Source organism: Trachypithecus francoisi, unplaced genomic scaffold (assembly GCF_009764315.1).
Source record: "Trachypithecus francoisi isolate TF-2019V2 unplaced genomic scaffold, Tfra_2.0 Lachesis_group1, whole genome shotgun sequence".
Taxonomy (NCBI): Eukaryota; Metazoa; Chordata; class Mammalia; order Primates; family Cercopithecidae; genus Trachypithecus; species Trachypithecus francoisi.
Window position 1 is genome coordinate 63,802,026 of NW_022681454.1, and position 26,300 is coordinate 63,828,325.

General features: G+C 35.7%; 1 protein-coding gene across 6 annotated transcripts in view; it reads left to right on the forward strand.

Moving 5' to 3' along the window:
- LOC117085533 (UDP-glucuronosyltransferase 2A1) overlaps positions 1 to 26,300 on the forward strand; it is a 62,340-nt gene that overhangs the window by 22,891 nt on the left and 13,149 nt on the right. For all 6 annotated transcript variants that reach the window (XM_033214529.1, XM_033214526.1, XM_033214527.1 and 3 more), the window contains 2 exons: positions 22,041 to 22,189; positions 25,781 to 25,912. In XM_033214529.1, coding sequence (XP_033070420.1) covers positions 22,041 to 22,189; positions 25,781 to 25,912 — 281 coding nt within the window. The remainder of the gene's footprint in view (positions 1 to 22,040; positions 22,190 to 25,780; positions 25,913 to 26,300) is intronic.

A 26,300-nucleotide genomic window follows, 5' to 3' on the forward strand; every position in this document is an offset into this window, starting at 1 on the left:
AGCTGGAATTTTTGAGTCACAGCGCTTTCTCTTCTTTAAAATAGGGTTAAAAATTTCAGTATACTCGTTAGGAGGATCATATGGCATCATGTGTGACTATTCCATATCAATTATAAAGAATCATACTTATATTAAATATTATTTACACCAAACTACTTAGGAAGCCTGCAATGATAAAACCCTAGTTACATTACCATGGGGCTCTGTAAATGGAAAGTAGCCAAAAAAATCTGCCAAAAATAAATGGTTTCTGGTATGTACTAAACCTTCCTTCTCAAAGGAAGCCATAAAAAATTAGATAAATGTGAAAAAGACTTTGTAAAACAGCAAGTTCCCAACTTCTCACCTTTATAGAATAATAATCTAGGTTCAGAAATTCTATCACTTCAGAAATTAAATACCTATTTACTTAAATCCTTCATGCTTCTTATGTTACTAAACATATCTGAACAACAAATAACTGCCTTGAATATTTTATTTCAAATTAAGGTATACTGTGAAGAACTGGTAAAACCACATTTTGTGTTTTGTTTGCCATCACATTCTCAAAGCATTAAGAACACCTGCTAACTGTAAACTGATATTGAAAGAGGGCAGATATACAATTTTACATAATTCTGTTTGACCACAGGAAAGCTATCAACATGTCAAATTTTTGTGGAGTTTCCATTACAGTAGTTGTTCTTCAGTTCTGTGTAGGAAAAATAGACTAGAGAAATGATATGTTAAATTGTGACAAAGAAAAACTCCAACTGTCTTGAAGGACATCGGAATAAGTACAAGGATATATTTGATTGCACCAGTTAAGACACTTGTTTTCTGTATCAGTGAGGAAGTCTTAACTGTGACAGATGAAATGAATAAAACAATTAACATTTTAAAAATACCTTTAATAGCTAAGGGAACAGGGATATCAGGAATTATGAAAATCATTGCTACTCATATCCAGAAGCGAATCTATTAATAAATTTTGGGCAGGCCAAGTGTTCCGCATGGCACCAACAAATTTAACTGAACCTTATCTCTCTCTTTCTCTCTTTTTATTAAAAAAAATTTTTTTTTGAGATGGACTCTCACTCTGTTTCCCAGGCTGGAGGCCAGTGGCGGATCTTGGCTCACTGCAACCTCCGCTTCCCAGGTTCAAGTGATTCTCCTGCCTCAGCCTCCAATGTAGTTGGGATTACAGGCATGCCACCAGGACAAGCTAAGTTTTGTATTTTTAGGAGAGACAAGGTTTCACTGTGTTGGCCAGGCTAGTCTCAAATTCCTGACCTCAAGTGATCCACCCGCTTTGGCCTCACAAATTGCTGGGATTACATGCTTGAGCCAACACGCCCAGCCTCTGAACCTTATTTCTTCCTCAACTTCTAAGAGATCTGCTGTACAGCACATAGATAGTTCTCACTGTAGAATTTGAGACTAGCCTTTGCTGCAGCAATAGAAAGGTTAAACCCTTGAACACTGTAGTGAAAATGGTTAGACAGGTAAGGCAACTGGAAACTGGATGACTCCATTTTGCATGGGTCTTTTGGGTTTCCAGTCTGTCTCCATCCATCCCAGCGCACTGTAGATCGGGAGAACAGAAAGCCCAGTAATAAGCTATATGACACTTGGCTGGTATAATTTCGTTTTCACTGTCAGTACCATGTTGGGCCCTCCTTCCCTGCTGATATATTTTATTTATTCATTTTTATTTTTTGACTTTTAATATTCAATTTAAATCTGAATTTTAATCTTTACTCCTCTTTTTAAATTTATTTTTATTTTTAAACATTTTTGTGGGTACATAGTAGTGTACATTTAGGGGGTACATGCGATGTTTTGGTATAGGCATGCAATGTAAAATAAGCACATCCTGAAGTCTAGAGTATCCATCCCCTCAAGCATTTCCTGCTGATAAATTTCAGATAGATTCTTAGATCTAATGTTACCTTATCCCAGCCCATGAAGAAAACAAATCTAACAGTTAATGAGACACTCTCGCACAATATAAGATAAAAATGAGGGTAATGGGCCTTTTGTCTCATTCTAGATGTCAATGGAAAATCATTCATTGTTTACCACTAAGTGCGATGTTTGCTCTAGGCTAATTTTAGATACTTCTTATTAGATTGAGGAATCTCCCTTTTTCTTTTTAATTCAAATAAATTATCATCGTAAAAGGATGACGAATTTTATCAAATGTTTTTCTGTGTCTGTTGAAATTATTATATTTTTCTTCTCTTTGTTCTGCCAATATGGTAAAATATATAAAGTGATTATCAGTTGTTAAATCAACTTTTTATTTTTGGAATAAACCCCAATTAACTTAAGAAAAAAATAGCCTCTTAACCTTCTCCCTCTATCCAACTTGTCTGGAACTGAACTAGATTAATCACAGTAATGTATTATTTGTATTTCAACTATAGTTTCTTTCCTGGGCACAGTGTTTTATTTATTGGTTGTCTTCATTTCCTATCCCAACTCTAATTCTCTTAACCTGCTTCCCACTCTTTCTCTGGAAAACTTGGAGCTTTCTGTTAATCTTTCCTCACATAAGGCTTCCAGTTCTTTCTTATATGTAGCTTTCCTGTGATCAGTGTTGTGGGTTGTTGTCGTTGTTTTGTTTTGTTTGTTTTTTGAGATGGAGCCTGGCTCTGTCGCCCAGGCTGTAGTGCGGTGGTGAGATCTCGGCTCACTGCAAGCGCCGGTTCCCGGGTTCATGCCATTCTCCTGCCTCAGCCTCCCTAGTAGCTGGGACTACAGGCGCCCGCCACCACGCACGGCTAATTTTTTGTACTTTTAGTAGAGACGGGGTTTCACCGTGTTAGACAGGATGGTCTGGACCTCCTGAACTCGTGATCCGTCCGCCTCGGCCTCCCAAAGTGCTGAGATTACAGGCGTGAGCCACTGCACGCCGCCGGATTTTTAAATTTTTGTGTAATCTTTCTGTAAAACATTTATCCTAAACTTTATAGCTCATTGAAGTTTCACGAAATAACCCCACTCTTGCAACCAGCATTCAAATTAATTAAACAAAACATGAATGCAATCCTTAACTCCTCCTTCTTCTGCTTATGAGTCCCTACAACTCCTATCTAAGGGTAAACACTTTCTTGGCTTCTAATACCATATATCAATTTTCCTTGACTTTAAACGTTATATAGATGAATCACACATTATGTACTCCTTTGTATTTTTTCTTATTTTGATTAATATTATGTTTTTGAAATTCATATAAGTTGTTGCATGTAGATATGTTGTGTTCATTCTTATAGCTATATGGAGTCTATATTGAATTAATGTATTGCATTTTATTTATCCATTCTACTGCTGATGGACATTTAGGCTATTTTGGTTTTGCCACTTTATGATGAACAGTGCTTTGAACATTCTTGTACCTAATATTGGTGAATACATGTATGCTATACTGTTAGATATATTCGTGAGAGTGGAATTGACAAGTCAGAGATACCATTAAAATGTAGTTTCCCAAATGGTTGTACACACCAGTAAACCTACTAGCCATATACTAGGGTTCCAGCTGTTCTCCATTGTCATCAACACTTGGTATTGTTCTTTTTGTTATTTATTTTCATTGCAACCATTTTGTTGATCTGTATTGTTTGTATTAAGGTATAGTTTTTATGTGATAAAAAGTACATAAAGTGTATAGTGTGATTTGTTTCATCAAATATGTTATGTGTATAACTAACATATCAATCATTCTCTGGGATTCCTTTCTAACAAGGCCACTACCCAGACCTTTTCAGATACTTAGGCTGAATAACTCCCACTTCTCAGTTCTAATTCTTCATTTTTACTCTCTTTTAGTTTTCTTTGGTGAACTTTTTACTACATCCTCTTATCATTTTGACTTTAACATCATGATTAAATTGTCGCTCATGTCCGGTTTGTAAGCCATCAAGAATCTCTAGTGCATAACGTATTCCTTGATTAAAAATAAAAAGTTGTCTTAAATATAGTTACTTTTTTTTTTTTTTTTGACTGAGTCTTACACTGTTGCTTGGGCTGGAGTGCAATGGCACGATCTCGGCTCACTGCAACCCCTGCCTCCTGGGTTCAAGCGATTTTCCTGCCTCAGCCTCCTGAGTAGCTGGGATTACAGGCTCCCGCCACCATGTCTGGCTAATTGTTGTATTTTTAGTAGGGACGGGGTTTCCCTATGTTGGCCAGGCTAGTCTCCAACTCCTGACCTCGTGATCTGCCTGCCTCTACCTCCAAAAGTGCTGGAATTATAGGCGTGAGTCACCACACCCGGCCAGTTAATACTTTTTAAAAATATATTCACTAAGGCTGAGTTCCATATTTACTGTTGTCATGCTTAAGAAGTTTGCCACCTGCCTGTTTTTAGCTTGTCATAAATAGAAATTGTTGTCAGTGAGAGTGTGCTCTTTTGGCCTAAATGATGAAGCCACTGGATGTTTCAAAGAAATCATAATGTCGGTGTACTGGCATCATCAGCAACTCAGCTTCGACTCTGAAAGGTGCTGTAGGTAAACTAAAAAAGAATTTCCCTAGTTGTGGAAAAAAAAATTTACCTTATCTTTAATACAGGCCCCTTATTAACCCCCAAACCTAGTTCTTTTGAGCTTTGTAACATTACATGTTATGCCTTCCCTCTTCCTTCCTGGTAGCAAATCAAATTATTTTGTAATTTCTTTTATATTTATAGCAAATCAACTTGAACCTTTTAAAAATTTATTTTTATGTAATTATCTTTGAATTCATAGGCCATTTTGTTATTGCAAATAAACATATAGGAATAGATCTTTCATTTTTGTGAATCTCAAAAATACAGATAAAAATATACATCATATAAGTGAACAATTTTAGGAATAAATAAAAACTAATAACTATAATGTGGTATTTATTGGATTCATACAAATTGTGGTGCTTTTATTATCCTTTTAATGACATTATTTTGGAATCCATGTTTCCAGATATTTTCTGTCTTTTCTTGACAAAAGTGCCAACTAAAGGTAGTGTGAAGTGGTGGCCTTGTGTTAAAATAGAAATTGAATTCAAACAATCTTTGTTTTTAGCTCAGTTGTGACTTCATTAAAATTGGTATCCCAACATCAGTGGAACCTAGTAGTACGTCAGTAGTCTTCAAATTCTCAAAATATCCTGATGTAGTGGCTACAGTTGTTCTCATTTTCAGGTTGTTAGCTGGGATAATTAGTGGACACATCCAGCAATGCCCATGTACACACTCCTCTCCTTGCTTGGCTGGTTTAGATACACAAATATCTGACTATATTGAAGTTATGGCCCCTCATCTCAAACAGTTTTCTTCATTCTGTTATATTTTGGTGTATTCTGTTATACACCTTGGAAAGATAACTAAACTATTTCTCAATATTGATGATTAGGCAGTAAATCTGTGGACAGTCTACTTGCTGGTGCTATAATCTTCAGTTTAGTATTAAAATTTATGCTGACTAAACTCTCCACTGAAGCATTTTTCTGAACATTTGGATTATTATTACTAATTTTCACAATATATTTATAAAATATTACGATAAAATAAAAACAGAGAAAAATTAAGTAAGTCTCTCATTGACAAACGTCATTTTGAAAAAATAATGGGAAATAGATCTATTTACCTCCAAAGTCCACATAACTAATTTCCCTAAAATTGTATAGGTATCTTTGTGATTCTAGGATTCACTCAAGTCCTAGCTCTCTGCTTTTCCAAAGAAAAGATGCCAATAGGAAGTGAAAAATAGAGCATTTGATATTGAGACAAGTCTCACTGATTCTCTTTTTCAGATGAGAAAGCAGTGTCATAGTTTAAGAAAGAGAACAATAGAAAGGTTATGTCAGTGGTTCCGTATCTAGAGAGCTGGGACATCCTATCACATAAATCAGATTCAAGTTATTAATGACATGTAAATAATATTGTTAACTCTGCCACTTAGTCATGTATTCTTTAGCACACATCACAATGTAATAATTCTTACATGTATGCATATATATAATATATGTATAGTTGATATATAGTGTAATTGCGTGTTGTGTGAATGTGGGTATGCTGGAGACTTGGTAAATTAAGACTTCCTCCAGCAGTAGAATTGCATTCACAGTTTCATCTTTAGGGTCTGTATACCACTTCACTAACATAATAAAACATATATAATTTTCATACATCCTTGTCAACTTGGCTATAATAAATAGTTTTTATTTTGTGACCAGTTTGTTGAAAATATGTGTCTCATTTTAATTTGCATTCCTTGGGGTTTTCTTAGAGGCCTATTTTATAATTCCCTGTTTATAACCCTTTTCTACTTGGAGGAATATTAATATTCACATTGATTTATAGTAGCTCAGAGTAGAATGTGTAAATATCATTGATTCTGCAAAATTCAAATGAAGGTGGTTAAAAGGAGAGGGAATAGTAATGCTTGATAAAAACTATGGCTTGTGGTGCTGGGGAAATTACAAAGGTAGCTTTAACATAGCTATCTCCCAATTAGATTGATTAGTTACGAGTTCCTGGGGTTACTGGTTCTATTTAATTTAACACCCCAAAAAATATTTTTAAGAGAACTATAACCAGTCTTACCAAACTTAATACATTCTTCCCACTTCAACACACACACACACACACACACAAACATACACACACACGCACGCTTACTGTCCTATTTCTCTGTGAAATAATATTTTATCATAGAATTATGATGATCACATACACGGATACTGAATCTCTGTATAAAAACATGTAGTCCAATTTTTCTTTAATTTGAATCTATTTAGAGTCCTAATTAAATGATGTCAAACAGATTCTTTTTTTTTTTTTTTTTTTTTGAGACGGAGTCTCGCTGTGTCGCCCAGGCTGGAGTGCAGTGGTGCGATCTTGGCTCACTGCAAGCTCCGCCTCCCAGGTTTACGCCATTCTCCTGCCTCAGCCTCCCGAGTAGCTGGGACTACAGGTGCCCGCCACCTCGCCCGGCTAGTTTTTCGTATTTTTTAGTAGAGATGGGGTTTCACCATGTTAGCCAGGATGGTCTTGATCTCCTGACCCCGTGATCCGCCCGTCTCGGCCTCCCAAAGTGCTGGGATTACAGGCTTTTGCCACCGTGCCTGGCCTGGATTCTTAAGACCTGGAAAATTTTCTCTCATTAAATCCCAAATGTGAATGATTTCTGAAAAACATATTTAAACATAATAATGTTAGGAATATAAAGTCTTGTTTATCATTGTTTGTTGTTGTTGTTACTGTGTTGGTTTGTTCTTTCCTCAGGAAACTAAGTATTGAAGATTTTTAGATAAAAGTTATTGTTCTATTCTATTTTTAAACCTAGTTATATTTTATTTCAATTACCTTGAAAATTACATCAGAAAATCCTAGATAGTAAGTGGATTATAATGGAAATATTTTTAGAAATGTTATTTCCCAATAATGAATAATAATTTGTTATTTTAGTGTTTAAAATTATTTTAAAGAAAGTATTAATGGATCCTGTATGTTGCTAATGAAATCTCCTTAAACTTTTAATGTTAATGTTAATATTTTATAATAATATAAAGTAATATCATTATTTTAACTTATAAATAGCGCTAGCCCTAATTTGAAACAGCCTTTCTTCCTGAATCTGAAGGAAACTAGTGCTTAGAGAGTGGCTACAATATTTAATATTAAATACGTTGTGTGTGTTCATCTTGGTTTTATACGTCTACTTATATACGCACATATAATTTGTTTTATAATATACATTTCTTATATGTTATAAACACATATATATTTGTATAAACATAAATAGATCTAAATGAACTTTATTTTTACGCCATCAACAAAATTACTAAACTTCTAATAATCTGGACTCATCATACTTATTCAGCACTATCAAGCATCATCCACAGGAGGGCAGCACTTCCTAAAGCTTGGTAAACTGTTGCCGAAAAAGGAAGTCTCAAGTGAGATTTAGCTTTAACCTAAGGCCTAACATTCAACAACTGCCAAAGGATGCACATATTTGTTTTATAGTTATGAAAGTGTTTTTACACATAGTTTATTGTTGAACACTTGCAAAAGTTCTGTGATTCTAACTTTATTTTACAGATGAAGAAATCAAGATCAGAGAAGTTGAGAATTTTTTGGCAATTGGAAACTGAAATTATATCCCATTTCCACGAGCTACATATTTCTTATTCACCTACAAAGCAGTAGTGAAAAAAGCGTGGGCAGAAACTTATGCAGATGTTTCTTTACTCCATTGTCATTGATTGTAGATGTCGCATACTCAGAAGGCAATTTCAAGTGGGAAAACGAAACTTACAAACCACTACTCAAAAAAAAAAAAAAAAAATTGGCAGAGAAATTTAGAAAGTGTCATTAGTTTTTGATTTTTGTTATAATGAGAAGCTACAGTTCCAACTAAATGGAGGATTTATAGCTTATACTTTTCCATTTCTTATCTCCCTAAATGAACTATTGCATATCCTAGTTAGAAGACAAAAATATCATTTTTTTTTCTGTCTTCGTTTCTCTCAAATTAATTGAATGAGTAAGCCAGTGGCTTTCTAGGAAATGGTAAACTGGAAGTTTCGAATGCTTCAGTTCCTTTTTGTTGGTGGGATGCATGTTATAATTGTTTAAGTTTTCATTTTTAATTATCATGTATACATAACATTTGTACCTATTTACAGGAAATGTTGATATTTTGATGCAAGCATAAAATGTGTAATGATCAAATCAGGATAATTGGGATACTCATAACCTCAAACATTTATCTTTTCTATGTTAGGAAAATTCCAATTCCACTCTTAGTTATTTTTAAACACACAATAAATTATTATTAACTATAGTCACCCTATTGTGCTGCCAAATACTAGATTTTTTCATTCTAACTATATTTTTGTAGCTATTAATCATGCCTTCTTTATACTCTCCTCACCCTGTAAGACCTTTCCCAGTCTCTGGTAACCATCCTTCTACTCTGTATCTTCTCTATATCTTCATTCGTTAATTATTGTTTTTAGCTTCCACATGTGAATAAAAACACGGCATTTTTGTCTTTCTGTGCCTGGCTTATTTCACCTGACTTAACTGGAGGAAACTCTAATTTCATCCAAGTTATTGCAAATGACAGGATTTTCACTTGTCCATTGATTCACCCATTGATGAACATATAGGATGATTCCATATCTTGGCTATTGGGAACAGTACTGCAATAAACAAGGGTGTGCAGATATTTCTTTGATATACTGGTTCCTTTATTTGGATATATACCCAGCAGTGGGATTGTAGGATCATATGGTAGTTTTATTTTTTTTTAGAAACATCCACACTCTTCTCCACAGTGGCTGTACTAATTTTATATCGCCACCAACAGTGCACAAGGGTTCCCTTTTTCCACATCCTCACCACCATTTGTTGTTGCCTTTTTTTGGGGGGGGCGGTGGAGGGGGGACAGGTAAAAACCATTTGAGTTGGGCTGAGATGATATCTCATTATAGTTTTTACTTGTATTTCTTTGATGATTAGTGATGGTGACCATTTCTTCATTTGCCTGTTGTCTGTTCTTTTGAGAAATGTCTATTCAGATCTTTTACCCATTTTTTTTTTTTTTTTTTCGGGATTACTTGTTCTTTCCTTATTGAATTGTTTGAGCTCCTGATATATTCCACTTATCAATCCCTTGTCAGATTGGTACATGGAAAATATTTTCTCCCATTTTGTAGACTCTTTCTTCAGTTTGTTGATTGTTTTCTTTAATGTGCAGGAACTTTTTAGGTTGAGGGTGATGTGATCCCATCTGTCCATTTTGGCTTTGGATCCCTGTGCTTCTGAGGTCTTACTAACCATATCTGCCCAAAACACTGTCTTAGTGTTTCCTCAGAGTTTTGAGTTTTAAATCAGTGAGATTTAACTTAAAGATTAGAAAGATTAGATTTAAATTAGAGTGATTTAATTTTTCAGTGTGATTTGATGTTTGTATATGGTTAGAGATAGAGACTGATGTGGCTTGGCTCCTTTGTCCCCACCCAAATCTCATGTTGAATTGTAATTACCAATGTTGGGGGAGGGACCTGTTGAAACGTTAGTGGATCATGAGTTTGGATTTTCCACTTGCTCTTCTAGTAATAGTGAGTTCTCATGAGATATAGTTGTTTAAAAGTGTGTAACACTTTCCCCTTATCTCTTTCTCTCTCCTGCCACCATGTGCTTGCTTCCCCATTGCCCTTCCACTACAATTGTAAGTTGCCTGAGGCCTCCCAACCATGCCTCTTGTATAGCCTGTGGAGCTGTGAGTCAATTAAACCTCTTTTCTTTATAAACTACAGAGTCTCAGGTAGTTCTTTATAGTAATGTGAGAACAGACTACTCAGAAGTCCAGTTTCATTCTTCTACATATACATACCCAGCTTCCCAGCACCATTAAGAGTCCATTCCTTTCCCAATATATGTATTTGGCAGCTTCATTGAAAGACAGTTTACCGTAGATATACAGATTTATTTCTGTTTTTATGATAGTGCCATGCTGTTATGGCTACTAGCTTTGAAGTATAATTTGAAGTCAAGTAACATAATTCTTCCAACTTTGTTCTTTTTGCTCAGAATAGCTTTAGCTATTCTTGTCTTTTTTGGTTCCATACAAAGTTTAGATACATATTTTTTTTCAATTTGTGAATAATTTTATTCATATTTTCATAGGGATTGCATTGAATCTGTAGATTGTTTTGGGTGCTATAGACGTTTGAATACTTTTTATTCCTCTATTCTATGAACAGAAAACATATTTTCATTTTTTGTGTCCTGTTCAATTTTTTCATCCATATTTTATAGTTTTCATTGTAGATATATTTCTTTTATTGATTCAGTTTAACAGGTATTTTATTTTATCTGTAGCTGTGGCAAATGGGATTACTTCCTTTTTTAACGTATGGTTCACTGTTGGCATATAGAAATGCTACTGATATTTGTACGTTGATTTTGTGTCCTGGAACTACTGAATGAGTTTATCAGCTTAAAACAGTTTGTGGTAGGGTTATTAGGTTTTTCTAGATATAATATCATATTTTTTGTAAATAAGAATAATCGATTTTATTTTCTTTGCAATTTGAATGCCCTTTACTTCTTTCACTCGTCTAATTGCTCTGGCTAGGACTACTACTATGACGTTAAGTAAAAGTTGTGAAAATGCGTATCCTACTCTTCCTCCAGATCTTAGAAGAAAGTTTTTCAATTTATACTCATTCAATATCATGTTTCCTGTAGGTTTGCAGTTTATGGCTTTTATCATGTTGAGCTATGTTCCTTCTATAATCAGTTGTTTTGAGAGTTTTTAATCATGAAGGGATGTTAATGTTCTCAAATTTTTTTTCATCATCAAATAAAATAATCATATGGGTTTTGTCCTGGTACTGTTGATATGATGTATCACATTTATTGATTTGCATATGTTGAAACATTCTCGCATCCATGAGATGAATCACATGTAATAATGATGAATGATCTTTTTGATATGTTGTCGAATTCAGACTGCTAACATTTTGGTAAGATGTTTGGTCTATGTTCATCACAGATATTGGTCTGCTGTTGTTGTTGTTGTTGTATCTTTGGTTTTGATATTCGAAACATAGTTGGAATGCTATGTTTTGGAACATATTTCAACGATGTTTGGAATAGTTTAAGTAGAGTTGACATTAGTTATTCAAATGTTAGGTAGAATTCAGCAGTGAAAGTCTTCAGGTCCTGGGCTTTACTTTGATGGGATAATTTTTATCACTGCTTTACACCATTATTTAATAATGGTTTGTTCAGGTTTTGGATTTCTTCACAGCTCAATCTTATGGGTTGTATTTGTCTAGGTAACTGTTTATTTCTAGGTTTTCCAATTTATTTGCATATAATTGCTCGTAGTGTCCTGTATTTCAATTTCTGTGGCACCAGTCCTAATAGCTACTTTTTTTTGCCTCTGATTTTACTCATTTGGACCTTTCCTTCTTTTCATTAGTCTAGCTAAAGTTTTGTTGATTTTGTTTATCTTCAAATAGATAACTGTTTATCTTTTGTATTATTTTATTAGACACAATTTTATTTATTATGTTCTAATCTTTATTGTTTTTCCTTCTACTAACTTTTGATTTGGTTTTCTCTTGCTTTTCTAGTTTGCATTTCCTGTTTTTGTTTTTGTTTTGTTTTAAATTTCAACTTTTATTTTAGATATAGGGGTAGGTGTTTAGGTTTGTTATAAGGGTATATTGTGCAATGCTAACGTTTGTGGTATGCATTCTGTCACCCTGGTAGTAAACACAGTACCCAAAAGTTAGTATTTTAGCCCACAGCTCCCTTCTTCTGTCTCCACTCTAGAAGTCCACAGTGTCTATTGTTCCCATATTTAAGTGCATATGTGCTCAGTGTTTAGCTCCCACTGATAAGTGAGAACTCAGGATATTTTGTTTTTTGTTCCTGCCTTAATTCACTTAGGAAAATTGATTCCAGCTGCATCCATGTTGCTGTAAAATACATGATTTTGTTCTCTTTATGGCTGCATAGTATTCCATGGTGTATATGTACCATATTTTATTTACCCAATCCACCATTCTTGGCAGATGATTTCTTGTCTTTGGTATTGTGAAAAGCACAATGATGAACGTATTAGTACACGTATCATTTTATGGAATGATTTATTTTCCTTTGGGTATATACTCAGTAATGGGATGGCTGGGTGAAATGGTAGATCTGTTTTAATTTTTCTGAGAAACTTGCAAACTGTTACATATGTTGGCTTAACTAATTTACATTCCGAACAACAGTTTCTAAGCCCTTTTCTTCAGAACCTAGTCAGCTTCTGTTGTTTATTAACTTTTTAATAAGAGTCATTGTGACTGGTGTGAAATAATATAGCATTGTGGGCAGGGCGCGGTGGCTCAAGCCTGTAATCCCAGCACTTTGGGAGGCCGAGAAGGGCGGATCACGAGATCAGGAGATCAAGACCATCCTGGCTAACACGGTGAAACCACGTCTCTACTAAAAAATACAAAAAAACTAGCAGGGCGAGGTGGCGGGTGCCTGTAGTCCCAGCTAATGTAGTCCCAACTACTCGGGAGGCTGAGGCAGGAGAATGGCTTAAACCCGGGAGGCGGAGCTTGAAGTGAGCTGAGATCTGGCCACTGCACTCCAGCCTGGGCGACAGCGCGAGACTCCGTCTCAAAAAAACATAATAAATAAATAAATAAATAATATCCTAAGTTTTCTTCAGAGATTTTTATACTTTGAGGTCTTCCATTTAAATCTTCGATCCACATTGCAACAATGTTTGTATACGGTAAATTGTGACAATCCAGTTTCTTCTGCATATGGCTAGCCACTTATCCCAGGACAATTTACTGAATAGGGAGTGCTTTCCCTATTTCTTGTTTTTGTCCATATTGTGAAAAATCAAATGGTTTTATGTGGCTTTATTAATGAGTTTTGTTTTCTACTCCATTCATCTATGTGTCTCTTTTCAAACTAGTGCCATGCTTTTTAAATTAGTGTAGTCTTATAGTTTGAAGTTGGATAGTATGGTGCTTCTGGCTTAGCTCTTTAATTTGACTATTCTTGCTATTTTGGTTCCATATGCATTTTAGAATAGTTTTTATCTAATTATGTGATGATTTTGGTAGTTTGACATGAATATCATTGAATGTGTAAATTGCTTTGTGCAATTTAGTCTTTTTAATGAAACTGATTCTTCCAACTCATGAGCTATCTTCCAACTCACTATAGTATACAGAATAATTTTATATTTTATTTAAAATAATTCTAATATTTGAAATAATTATGCTAATATTTCTACTCTCCGTTACTTTTGCTGATTTTCAGACATGAAGTCTTGCTTCTTGGTAAACAGGAGCTGCCTATTAACCTTGGAATTTAATCTGTGGGAAGTGTTTGCGGCTAGGGTCAGTTTTTTCCAAAATGCTTTTCTAGCTTGAATTTTAACTGGAACCTCACATGAGTGCTGACTATGTTAATTCTCAGAGAAGATATTTTTCTTCCACACAGGGACAAGTCAACACAGGAAATTTTTCTTACTGTACACTTGCATGTAATGGAATTTATTTGTAAGAGTGAGGGTAGATTTGGGGAGTTGAACTTATGTGAATGCATATGTGTAGTGAGGGACACTACGGCAACCCATTAGGCTCATCTACTTTCCCACCCTAAAACATACTGTGTATTTTCAGAAGGAATCATTCAAGTTTTACTAAATTGTATATTTCAGAATTCCTGTTTTTCCTTTTTTTGGCAGTGTGCTGATTTTCATTTTCTTGCTGACTCAAAAGTGACTTGGAAAGGGAACAATTTTATATTTCACCCAGCCTAATGAAAAATATTCCCATACTTTTAAATTTATGCAATTAAGTTCTACTGTTTAACGTGAGCTAGACCTTAGTTTTCTCAGATAAAATAATTTAGAGGTATTTCTATGCTAACACAAAGATCTGGAGAAAAAAAAAAAAAAACTCTGAGCTATATTATGTAGCATTGCTCTTCATTTAAAGTACTTCATGATGAACCTTGTCATAGCATGTGTATATGTTTATCAGTTTTTTTCTTATCATTTCTGGTTTATCTTGTAGAAAAGGACTTCCATTCTCTAAGGTTATAATGTTACCTCTATTTTCTTAGAGTACTTTTATGACCCTGCTATATTTTGTTGTTTCTGACCTTTTTTAAAATTTGGCACAATTAATAGCAATTAAGAATAGCCAGACTCGACGGTAAACACCTGTGATTGTAGCTACTGGGAGATTGAGGTAGGAGGATTGCTTGAAACCAGGAGGTCGAGACTGCAGTGAGCTGTGTTGGTGCCACTGCACTCCAGCTTGAGTGACAGAGCAAGATTCTGTCTCAAAAAAATAAAACACACCCACACAAAAACAAAAAAAAAAACAGTGGTTTTCTTTTTTAACTTCACTGATAACATTTATTCTACCTATTTTAAAATTATTTGCCAATTCTGCTAAAAAATGGTTTTGCTTTCTAATTTTTATATACACAGCTCTCATCTAAATCCATCAACTGAGGTAGGCTTCCACTCCAACTATTATTTTTGAGAATCATAAAGAAATGTGAACTAAAAAACCAAAGATTATACTGGGTATGAAAAATATTAGCTAATTTAACTTCCTAACCACTGGTGTGTAGCTATAGCAGTGCTAGCAAACTAATACAAGAACTAATAATAACAAAAGTTTATTTTCTTACCGTTCTGATGGTTAGACGTCCAAAATCAGGGTTTGCCAGGTGTGTTTATTGTTGAAGCTTTTATAGTCACTATCTTATGTTCTCATATGGCTTTTTCTCTGCATATGGACGTTCCTGGTGTCACTTCCTCTTCTTGGAAGGACATTAGTCATGATGAATTGGAGACCCACCCTTGAACCATTTTAAGCTTAATTATCTCTGAAGGCCCTATCTTCAAATACAGTCAGGCTTCATATACAAATTTTAGTGGAATACAATTCAATTCATAACACTGACTTATAAAATAGATTATTTAAAGTTTATGTTTAAAGTTTTACAGGGTGCATAATGTTAATCGGTTCATAAGTCAACTGAAAAAAATATTTGTAATAGATAACACAGGAAAAAGGCTTAAATTACCTAAAATGCCATAACAGTTACAAGTCAAGAGGATAAGTGGCTAAATAGAAAATGAAATGATTTGTACCCTGCCCCAGAAAATGTCTGAGGGTAAACACTAAATGATTAAACAATTTTAGGGTGCTTCATGCTAGAGACATAAGGACAATGAATTAAACGCAACTTATTTTTGGTAATAGCAGAAATGGAACAATGCAAGATTAACCCATGAACTTTAATTTGTGCACATTTAAAAAATTTTATATATATTTTAAAATATGCATGTATTTTCAGCTTTTAGAAACTATATCAACTTTGATAATATATGAGTGTAAAGTTTTGCCTTCAGTATTAGAAACATGATGCTTCCAATGGAAACCAGAAGCCTGACTGGTTTTAATGTTTTCTCTAAAAATTTTATAGGTCTGCTACTTGTGTGTTATTACCTCAATATTCTATTATTTAGTTTTTTGAAATGTATACAAATACATGGGCAAAATTTCTACTTATGTTCAACATTAGTGTAGAGATACAGTCGTGTATTTCCTTTTTATTTTTCCCCAAGTTCTATAGACAGTTTTCCATCAGGTGACTATATCATGACATTCTGTCAAATGGCAATTGACTATAGATTTTTTGTGTGTGTGGAATGCAGTGAACATTTGGTATGTTTCTCCTGTTCCATAAGAGCAATTGTATTTACAGGATATAAGCCATTTATTTTCACCCAATAAGTATAGGTATAGGTATAAGTGTAGGTATAGGTATAGGTATTGGTATGGGTATGGGTGTGGGTATGGGTATAGGTATAGGAAAAGGTATAAGTGTAGGTATAGGTATAGGTATTGGTTTGGGTATGGGTGTGGGTATGGGTATAGGTATGGGAAAAGGTATAAGTGTAGGTATAGGTATAGGTATAGGTATAGGTATGAGTATGGGTGTGGGTATGGGTATAGGTATAGGGATATGTATAGCTATAAATAATCTCATGTCAGAGAGATTATACTAGTTTATACTTTCATGAATAGGGTGTTATATTTCCCATTGTTCTGCAAACTATTCAATTCATTTAATGACCTTTATTAACAGTTGTATTGAGATATAATATACACTCTTTAAAATTCACAGTTTAAGTCTACAATTCAATGATTGCTGCACCTGTAATCCCAGCTCTTTAGGAGGTCAAAGTGTATCACTTGAACCCAAGAGTTTGAGATCAGCCTGGGAAACAGAGAGAGACATCATCTCTACATAAATAAATAAATAAATATTAAAAAAAGAAAAGAAAAAAAAAAAAAAGAATAGCTAGGTTTGTGGCGTGCACCTCTGATCCCAGCTACTGAGAGGCTGAGGTAGGAGGATTGCTTGAGCCCATAAGGTCAAGGCTTCAGTGAGCTGTGTTGGCACCACTGCATTCCAGCCTGGAAGACAGAGAAAAACCCTGTGTCAACAAACAAAAACAAACAAACAAACAAACAAAAAAATTCTTGTATATTCTATATAAGCCTGGGCCAGTTTTATATATTGCAGATATCCTCCTATAGTTTATGATTGTTTTCTCATTATCTTTTAATATCAGATAATGAATTGTAGATTTTAAATTTAATGGAACTTAATATACTAATTATTTTCTTTATAATTTTTCTTTATGCTCCTAAGGAAATCCTTTTCTACTATGAAATTAAAAAAATATATTTTTTATGCTGTCTTCATGGAAGCTATGGTTTTGCTTTTACTTTAAATATCTGAATTTATTTGCAATTATTTATTTTTTACAAAAATTACCAGACATGGTGGCGTGTGCCTGTGGTCCCAGCTACTCAGGAGGCTGAGGCGGGAGAATGGCTTAAACCCGGGAGGCGGAGGTTGCAGTGAGCTTAGATCATGCCACTGCACTCCAGCCTGGGCAACAAGAGTGAAATTCTGTCTCAAAAAATAATAATAATAAAATAAATTATTTTTCGTGTGCATTTTGTAGAGCTGAATTCATTTCTTTGCATATTTTTCATTTTTTCCCTCTTTCCTTCTTCCCTGACTCTCTCTCAGCCTATCTATTTTATTTTTTTCACCTTTGCACAAGTGTAAGGAGTTGTCCCATCACTATTTATTGAAAACATTTTTTCCTGCATGTCTGCATCTTTGTCATTCATGAATTTCATTACTTAAGTGGTTTTGTTTTTTTTTTTTTCACTATCTTACCTACTTTCCTTTATATTAGTTCTTGATATCTGATAAAATAATATTCTTTCCCCTTGTATCTCTTCATCTGGAGTACTTTATTTTTGGCCCTTTGCTTTTCCATATGGATTTTAGAATCACATATAAAGTTCTACAAAAATTGTAAAGGTTTATGAAATTTGTAATTTTGAAATTTTAATAAGTTTTTAAATTTTAAATTTTTAAGTTTTTTTAGACAGAGTCTCACTCTTTCACCCAGGCTGGAGTGCAGTGGTATGATCTGGGCTCACTGCAACCTCCGCCTCCCAGGTTCAAGCAATTCTCTGCCTTAGCCTCTGGAGTAGCTGGGATTACAGGCACCCGCCACCACGCCTGGCTAATTTTTTTTGTATTTTTAGTAGAGACGGGGTTTCACCATCTTGGCCATGCTGGTCTTGAACTCCTGACTCTTAATAAGATTCATAATTAATCTATAAGTTGATTTTAGAGAATGGACATCTTTTTTTTTTTTTTTTTTTTTTTTTTTTTTTTTGACGCGGAGTCTTGCTCTGTCGCTCGGACTAGAGTGCAGTGGCCGGATCTCAGCTCACTGCAAGCTCCGCCTCCCGGGTTTATGCCATTCTCCTGCCTCAGCCTCCCGAGTAGCTGGGACTACAGGCGCCTGCCACCTCGCCCAGCTAGTTTTTGTATTTTTAGTAGAGATGGGGTTTCACCGTGTTAGCCAGGATGGTCTCGATCTCCTGACCTCGTGATCCGCCCGTCTCGGCCTCCCAAAGTGCTGGGATTACAGGCTTGAGCCACCGCGCCCGGCCAAGAATGGACATCTTTATGAATTTTGATCTTCTTATGTGAGAACATGTTAGCTCTATTTACTTTTCTATTGCGGGTTTTAATACAATTTTGTAATTCTAAGCATGAATAGAGTATGTAACTTTTATAAAAATTATTCCAGCTTTTCAAGTGGAAATTTAGATTTTAAATTAAATTTTCATCTACTTGTGCACAGAACTTTCAGTTGCTATGTTACAGTTTTGCATTGAGTAAAACTAAAACTTCTCTTGCTCATTCTGAAGATTTATCTGTATATTATTTTGGATTTGTTACATAACATGATATCAGACAGATAGATAGATAGAACTCCTAAATCTTTTTTATTCTAAAAATTGTTTTTCTTGTTTAACTGCAGTAGTGTAAAATATTGCTGAATTAAAGTTGTCATTAGTATATACCACTGACTTTTTTCTCATCTTGCTAAGAATGCTCTTACTATTTTAACATAAAGGTTACATTTGATGAAACATTTTGTTTGGAGTGTCGTTGTTGGTGTAAAGAAATTATTTTCTATTTGTAGTTTACTAATAGAATTTGAAGATTATGAACAACTGTTGAGTTTTTATTGCTTGAGATGATAAGATTTTTCTCTTTTTACCTTTTAATAAAGTGAACTTATTTATTTTTCAGTTTTATGCTATCATTTCATTGCTATAATGTGTCTAACTTTTTCATATCTTTTGTTAAAATATTACTAGATTTAGTTAGATTATCATTTTAAGTGTAACAGCATCTATTTTTGAGTATGATTGACTTTTAATTTGATTTCTATTTCAATAATATAGTTTTTATTGATTATATTAATTATTTAAGTTTTCTCAGTTTTACTCTACCCTTTAAATTCTCAAGTTGCATGTGTGGTGCAGTTCTCCTTTGCCTAAGAGTAGGAGTCTCTGAGGGCCAGACTACTGTGAATGCTGCTGCTCCTCTGGACCTGGCCACCCAGAGGGCTGTCAGCCTACAGACTGGTGCTAGGGAATGTCTACAAGGGATGTGACCTGTCCTCTAGTCTCCCATGAGTGGATACCAGCACCAGCTCTGACAGGGGTGGCAGGGGAATTACATAGACTTTGTGAGATTCCTTGGTTATTGGCCTTAGCAATGCTGACTTTCTCAAATTACTGTGGTAGTAATGTACTGGCATGTGGACAAACTCAGGACCTCCTGGTTACCCAAAGTGATGCAGGCAATAGTGATAGCGGAGGTCATGCACAAGGTTTTTTCCTTCCTGGTGTTGTGTTTTTCTGCCTGCAGATGCTGTAATGGACTATCAGTTGGCCTCTAGCCAGGAGGAGGCACTTGAAAAAGAACTCCAACTGTAGTGGTAGAAGTGAGTTTTGTGTTTGCCTTGTGTTACCCAGGATAAGTACTCTTGGCTGGGAGTGGGCCATGGAGCTCCCCACATTCTCTGTCCTTTCTGTTAAGCTACCAGGGCAGGTGCAGGGGCAAGGACAGGTGGAGGCTGGGTCAGTCAAGTCTGTGCTCTGGCTCCCCCTGTGTAGGCATGATCAGTGGTCACAATGAGGATCAGAGAGAAGGTCTCTGTCTGCTGGGGTAACGTCCGAGGGAGAAGTGCAGCTTCTTCTGCTGCACAGAAGAATCCACATGGGGAGTATGTGTAGCAGTAAGAAGTAAACCTCACCTGGCTCTTACACATTTGGCAAGGCAGGTCTCACATTTGCAGTGTTCTACTAGCATGAGGTAACTGGATTCCAGGCACACTACTCTCAAAACTCAAAAATGCCCCAGGTCATAAGCCTTCCCCACTGATATGGTTTGGATCTGTGTCTCTGCCCAAATCTTATGTCAAATTATAATCCCTAATGTTGGAAGAGGGGCCTGGTTGGAGAGGATTGGATCATGGGGGTAGAGTATTCATGAATGGTTTAGCACCATCCTCCCTTAGTACTGTTCTTGTGATAGTGAGTGAGTTATCATGAGGTCTGCTTTTTTTTTTTTAAGTGTATATCACCTTTGCCCTCACTCTCTCTCTTGCTCCTGCTCCCATCATGCAAAACAACCTGCTGCTCCGTTGCCTTCTGCCATGATTAGAATCTTCCTGAGGCCTCTCCAGAAGCAGAAACCACTATGCTTCCTATACAGCCTATGGGACCATAAGCCAATTAAACCTCTTTTTTAAAAAAATAAATTACCCAGTTTCAAGTATTTCTTTATAGGAATAAGAGAATGGCCTAACACACCCACTGAGATATACTGTTGCTTTCAGGCCGTGCTCCTCTGAAGCAGGGGTGTCCATCTCCTGTGGCTGTGGCCATAGCACACTTCCTACTCATTCCTCAATTCTGACCAAAGGGAGTTTGTCCCTACTCAAGACTGTATTGTGATTCTCACTTGGGAGTTTCTCTCAACCTGTGACCACAACCTGAGTTAGTTGGCAGACTTCCGCAAGATCCCTTGTGATGTAGGATTAGGAGCGACTTTTCTCTGTTCCTGCTGGAGTCTAGGGGTGCACACAAACCATGTCCAGATGCTGCTCTTTCTCATCTATTTCCCACTGCTCACGGAAGCAGCTCCAGTACTGGGTATGGTTAAGGCATTTCCCCATGTCCTGGATGGCCAGGTTTCCCAGTGGGAATACATATCCCATAGGCAGTTTCTCCCCACTCACACTTTTGGGACTCATAATTTTTCACATAGGTCACAGGATAGGCTGCTGCCCACCACTTTTTTCAAAGGGTTTATGGTTACTTTTGGTTTTTTTGTTAAGTTTCTGTGTTGCTTCTTGTAAAAAAAATCACAGCGTGAATCTCTACTCACTATGTTGTCTTTTCAAGTGGGAGAGGCATGCTAACAATGTCTCCAGTATGCTGTCCTGGGGAAAAATGTTATCTGGCATTTAATTGAAGAGAGAATATGAATGTTAAATTTATCAGTATTTGCAGTTATAGTTTAATTTTAGTTGATTTATTATTGTGAAATGACACTTACACATTACTTCTTTTTCACTAACTAAAAAGCCTCCCTCCTTCCTTCCTTTCTCAGACCCCACTCTACTCCCTCTCTTCTTCCCTGTCTCCATTTCTCCCTCTCTCTCTCCCTCTGTCTCTTTATTTCTACCTCTTTCTTCCTTTGTTCTCCCTTTTTCTTGATTTCGTCTCTCTCTCCCTCCTTGCTTGCCTGCCTGCCTGCCTTCCTTCCTTCCTCCCTTCCTCCCTTCTTTTCTCCTTCCTTCCTTCTTTCCTTCCTTCCTTCCTTCCTTCCTTCCTTCCTTCCTTCCTCCCTCCCTTTCGTTCTTCTTTTCTTCCTCCCTCCTTCCTTTCTTCCATCCTCTTTAATTTCTCCTTCTCCTTAATATATAAACGTGGTAAGTATTCTAGAAGACCTAACTGAATTTTTTCTTAATAGTTTTCAGGAAATTACTGGTAGTTTTTTTCTCCTCAGCAAACATACAAGCTAATTTTATCCATTCAACTTTTTTCTCCAGGAAGACCCACCACCTTGTGTGAGACTATGGGGAAAGCTGAAATTTGGTTAATCCGAACATATTGGGATTTTGAATTTCCTCGTCCATACTTACCTAATTTTGAATTTGTTGGAGGATTACACTGCAAACCTGCCAAACCCTTACCTAAGGTAGGTCTACAACAGTGGAGGACTTTATGCTCCTCATAATAAAATACCTAATTTTCTTTTAAAGTTTATAGCTTCAATAACAAATAAATTTTGTTGGACATTTCGGTTTGCTACTCCACATCTATTTTCCTCATGATAGAGGTCTCCTATAAGTAATATTAGGTGTTTTGGACTTTACATTGATAATTTAAACTGAAGAATAAAATGATTCAAGTTGTGTGTTACAAATATCAGTGTGTCTATACCTTGATGCTGGACCTGGGGAGATAGAAAACCAGATCATAGAAATTACTAAGGAGACTGCCCTAGTCTTCTTAACAAGACACATAGCATTATGAACAGGAATATTTACCAAATTTCTTTTTTTTTTCACTTTTTTAAATTATATTTTAAGTTCTAGGGTACATGTACACAATGTGCAGGTTTGTTACATATGTACACATGTGCCATGTTGGTGTGCTGCACCCATTAATTCGTCATTTACATTAGGTATACCTCCTAATGCTATCCCTCCCCCTTCCCTCCACCTCACGACAGGCCCCAGTGCGTGTTGTTCCCTTCCTGTGTCCAAGTGTTCTCATTGTTCAATTCCCACCTATGAGTGAGAACATGTGGTATTTGGTTTTCTGTTCTTGCGATAGTTTGCTGAAAATGATGGTTTCCAGTTTCATCCATGTCCCTACAAAGACATGAACTCATCTTTTTTTATGGCTGCATAGTATTCCATGGTGTATATGTGCCAAATTTCTTAAGAGATAAAGATGTCTTCATGAAAACTCTTGGGTGAATTCCACATAACTTGGTGAGTAAGAAGTCATTATTGAAGAAAGACAATGAAATGAGGCAGGGCTCTTAGGTTTTCATCTTGAGAATTTATTAGATAGTTGTGACTTCTACTGTCAGGAAACAATTGGTAAAACAAAACAAAACAAAAACTCTTTTGCATTAACAATGGTGAGTTAGTTTTTGACCTATTTACTTTAAGGAACCAAAAGGATTTTCGGTAATTTCTAGAAATCATTTAAGTAGTACGAAGTGTAAATCCAAGCAGAAAGCATTTAGAAATAGATTCAGATTCATCAGCATAAAGTAACTATTATAAAACTGAGAGACTCAGCCGGGCGCGGTGGCTCAAGCCTGTAATCCCAGCACTTTGGGAGGCCGAGATGGGCAGATCACGAGGTCAGGAGATCGAGACCATCCTGGCTAACACGGTGAAACCCCGTCTCTACTAAAAATACAAAAACTAGCTGGGCGAGGTGGCGGGCGCCTGTAGTCCCAGCTACTCGGGAGGCTGAGGCAGGAGAATGGCGTAAACCCAGGAGGCGGAGCTTGCAGTGAGCTGAGATCCGGCCACTGCACTCCAGTCCGGGCCACAGAGCGAGACTCTGCCTCAAAAAAAAAAAAAAAAAAAAAAAAAAAAACCTGAGAGACTCAAATATTGTATTGGTTCTTTATAAATATAATGTCAAGTTTTATGGCATCAAAAAGAAATTGTATATTACAATATGAAGTCTTCAGAGAAGAAATGTGGAATGTAAGAAATGTTATACAGAAAAAAGTTATACAGAAAACGAAGCAAAATAGAGTACAGGTCCACATGGTAGGAACAATGTATTTAACTATCAATAGGGAGTGAGGAAACAGGCTGTTATTTATTTGGTTCATACACAAACAAAAGCAATCTTTTTAGAAAGTTCCTGGTTCCCATAAGAATACTAAATTTCTGTTTAGGGTAAAAGATATATTTAAGTTTAAAATTTTATTTCAGGATTCTAAAAATTTTATTTAAGGATTTTCTTGCCAGTCAAGTTATGACTGCAGGCAAGCTCTAGTGAATGTTTACTATAGGAGATAATGTACCAATATCTAAATAAAGACACAGAAATATACATGACATATCCATAGGTCACTGGATAATAACCCATGCCACACTATTATGTTTTTCCTCCCAAACCCACTTTTTACACAAACACACACAAATACATATGCTCTCACAATTTCACAAAGACAAATCAGTCATGTTTTACAATAGCAGACATTATGCCATTACGTGTTCAATCAATTTAAATATTGATATAGGCTTCGGAAATATCAATACCAATCATGGATTATGTTGATGATAATTACGTCAATCACTGGATACACAGAATACAAAAGTAAGAAGAGACTGTCAAGTGAAAAATCCGTATCAGTATGGTAGATTTGAATGTGTGTGTATGTTGTGTGTGTGTGTGTGTGTGTGTGTGTGTATTATTTTAATTAATGAATACCTGTTTGGAAACTAAATCAATATGGAAAAGCACCAATTCCTGGGACTTCAGAAATATTCTCCTGACATTAAGCCAAAAATTGCAATCTATTTTCACTTAAGATACTACCCTCCCCTAATAATTTGGCTAGTCAGAAACTGATCCATCAGTGATTCCAGTGTGATCATGACAAATATTTGCACATGGAATGCAGAATACATCTCTATAAAGTAGCATTCACATAGATTATGATGTGAAAGGCCTTAATCTCAGATTTTGCAGTATCAAATTTGCAAAACTATAAGTAATGACCTGGGGAATTTTATTGGCAGAGAAATTTATATTTTACTTTTGCTTTAAGGCTCAAATTAAGGGCACATAGCTAACATCACACTCATGGCAGCTTATACATCAGGAAGAAGAGATGCACTGTCTCATAAGCATCATTGTGATTATAGTTGGAGATGCACTTTGTTGTCTCGTTCTAAAATATGTTACTATAAGATGACATTTTACACAAATTTTTTCTTGGACCTATTAAACAAGGAAGGCATAAACTTGACAAAAATATCTTGAATGCTTAACAGAAATCAGTACATTTATTAATAATTGATTAGATACAACTGGCATGCTAATAATTTTAAAAGCCTAACTCAGTACCCTTTATTGGGCTTCCTTCCAAAAACCGTTTTTATGAGTTTGCAAACATCCCTGTTGGTTGGTTAAATTAAGCCTTGGGGGTAGCAATTTCAGTTACCATGAGAAAGGTTGTCTCTTATTTAGTGTTCATTTCTGTCATGGTTTTGGTTCCATGCTTGAATTTGTAATCACCGATTTTATATTTAAGTTATACATTTCAGAGACATGTTTCCTCTTAAGGAGACTAGATCTGACTGGGTACAGTGCCTCATGCCTATAATTCCAGCACTGTAGGAGGCCGAGACAGGTGGATCACTGGAGGTCAGGAGCTCGAGACCAGCCTGGCCAACATGGTGAAACCCCATCTCTACTAAAAATATAAAATTTAGCCAGGCATGGTGGCATGTGACTATAATTCCAGTTACTCAGGAGGCTGAGGTGTGAGAATCACTTGAACTGGGGAGGTGAGTTTGCAGTAAGCGGAGATCACACCACTGCGCTCCAGCCTGGGCGACAGAGAGAGACTCTGTCAAAAAAAAAAAAAAAAAAAAGAAACTAGATCTTTCTACATGTCAGAAGACAGACCAGGTTAATAATTTCTCTGACATATATCTTAATTTAACCTACTTAAACATGTAAGTAAACTTATTTTTTCTTATGATGCTACACCTTTGTAATAGAAAATATATTATGTATGCAGGAAATGGAAGAATTTATCCAGAGCTCAGGTAAAGATGGTGTTGTGGTGTTTTCTCTGGGATCAATGGTCAAAAACCTTACAGAAGAAAAAGCCAATCTTATTGCCTCAGCCCTTGCCCAGATTCCACAGAAGGTCAGTACAGCCTGGGATCCTGGTACACAACCTTTTACTAAGGGGAGACACAGTGCGTCTAGTAACATTCTTTCCATATGAAAATTGAAACTCATTATACCAAGTACCATTAGTAACAGTTGTTAAGTAAAATTGTGTAATATATTAAAATTATGTACATTAGCACATCGAATCATTTCCCTACTGAGCCTTGACATTATTTTGGGAACACATACTTTTTTGAAGTCATTGATTTTTAATGGAATAGAAATGAAAACTTTAAGCCCCCACTGAACTTTTACTATTTGAAATTTTTTTGTTCTCCACTGACTACTTTCAAAATTTCTGAAGTTTGTTAGCTCCATGGCCCAGGAAAAGAGAGTATGTATACACAAAGCAGGGAGAAATC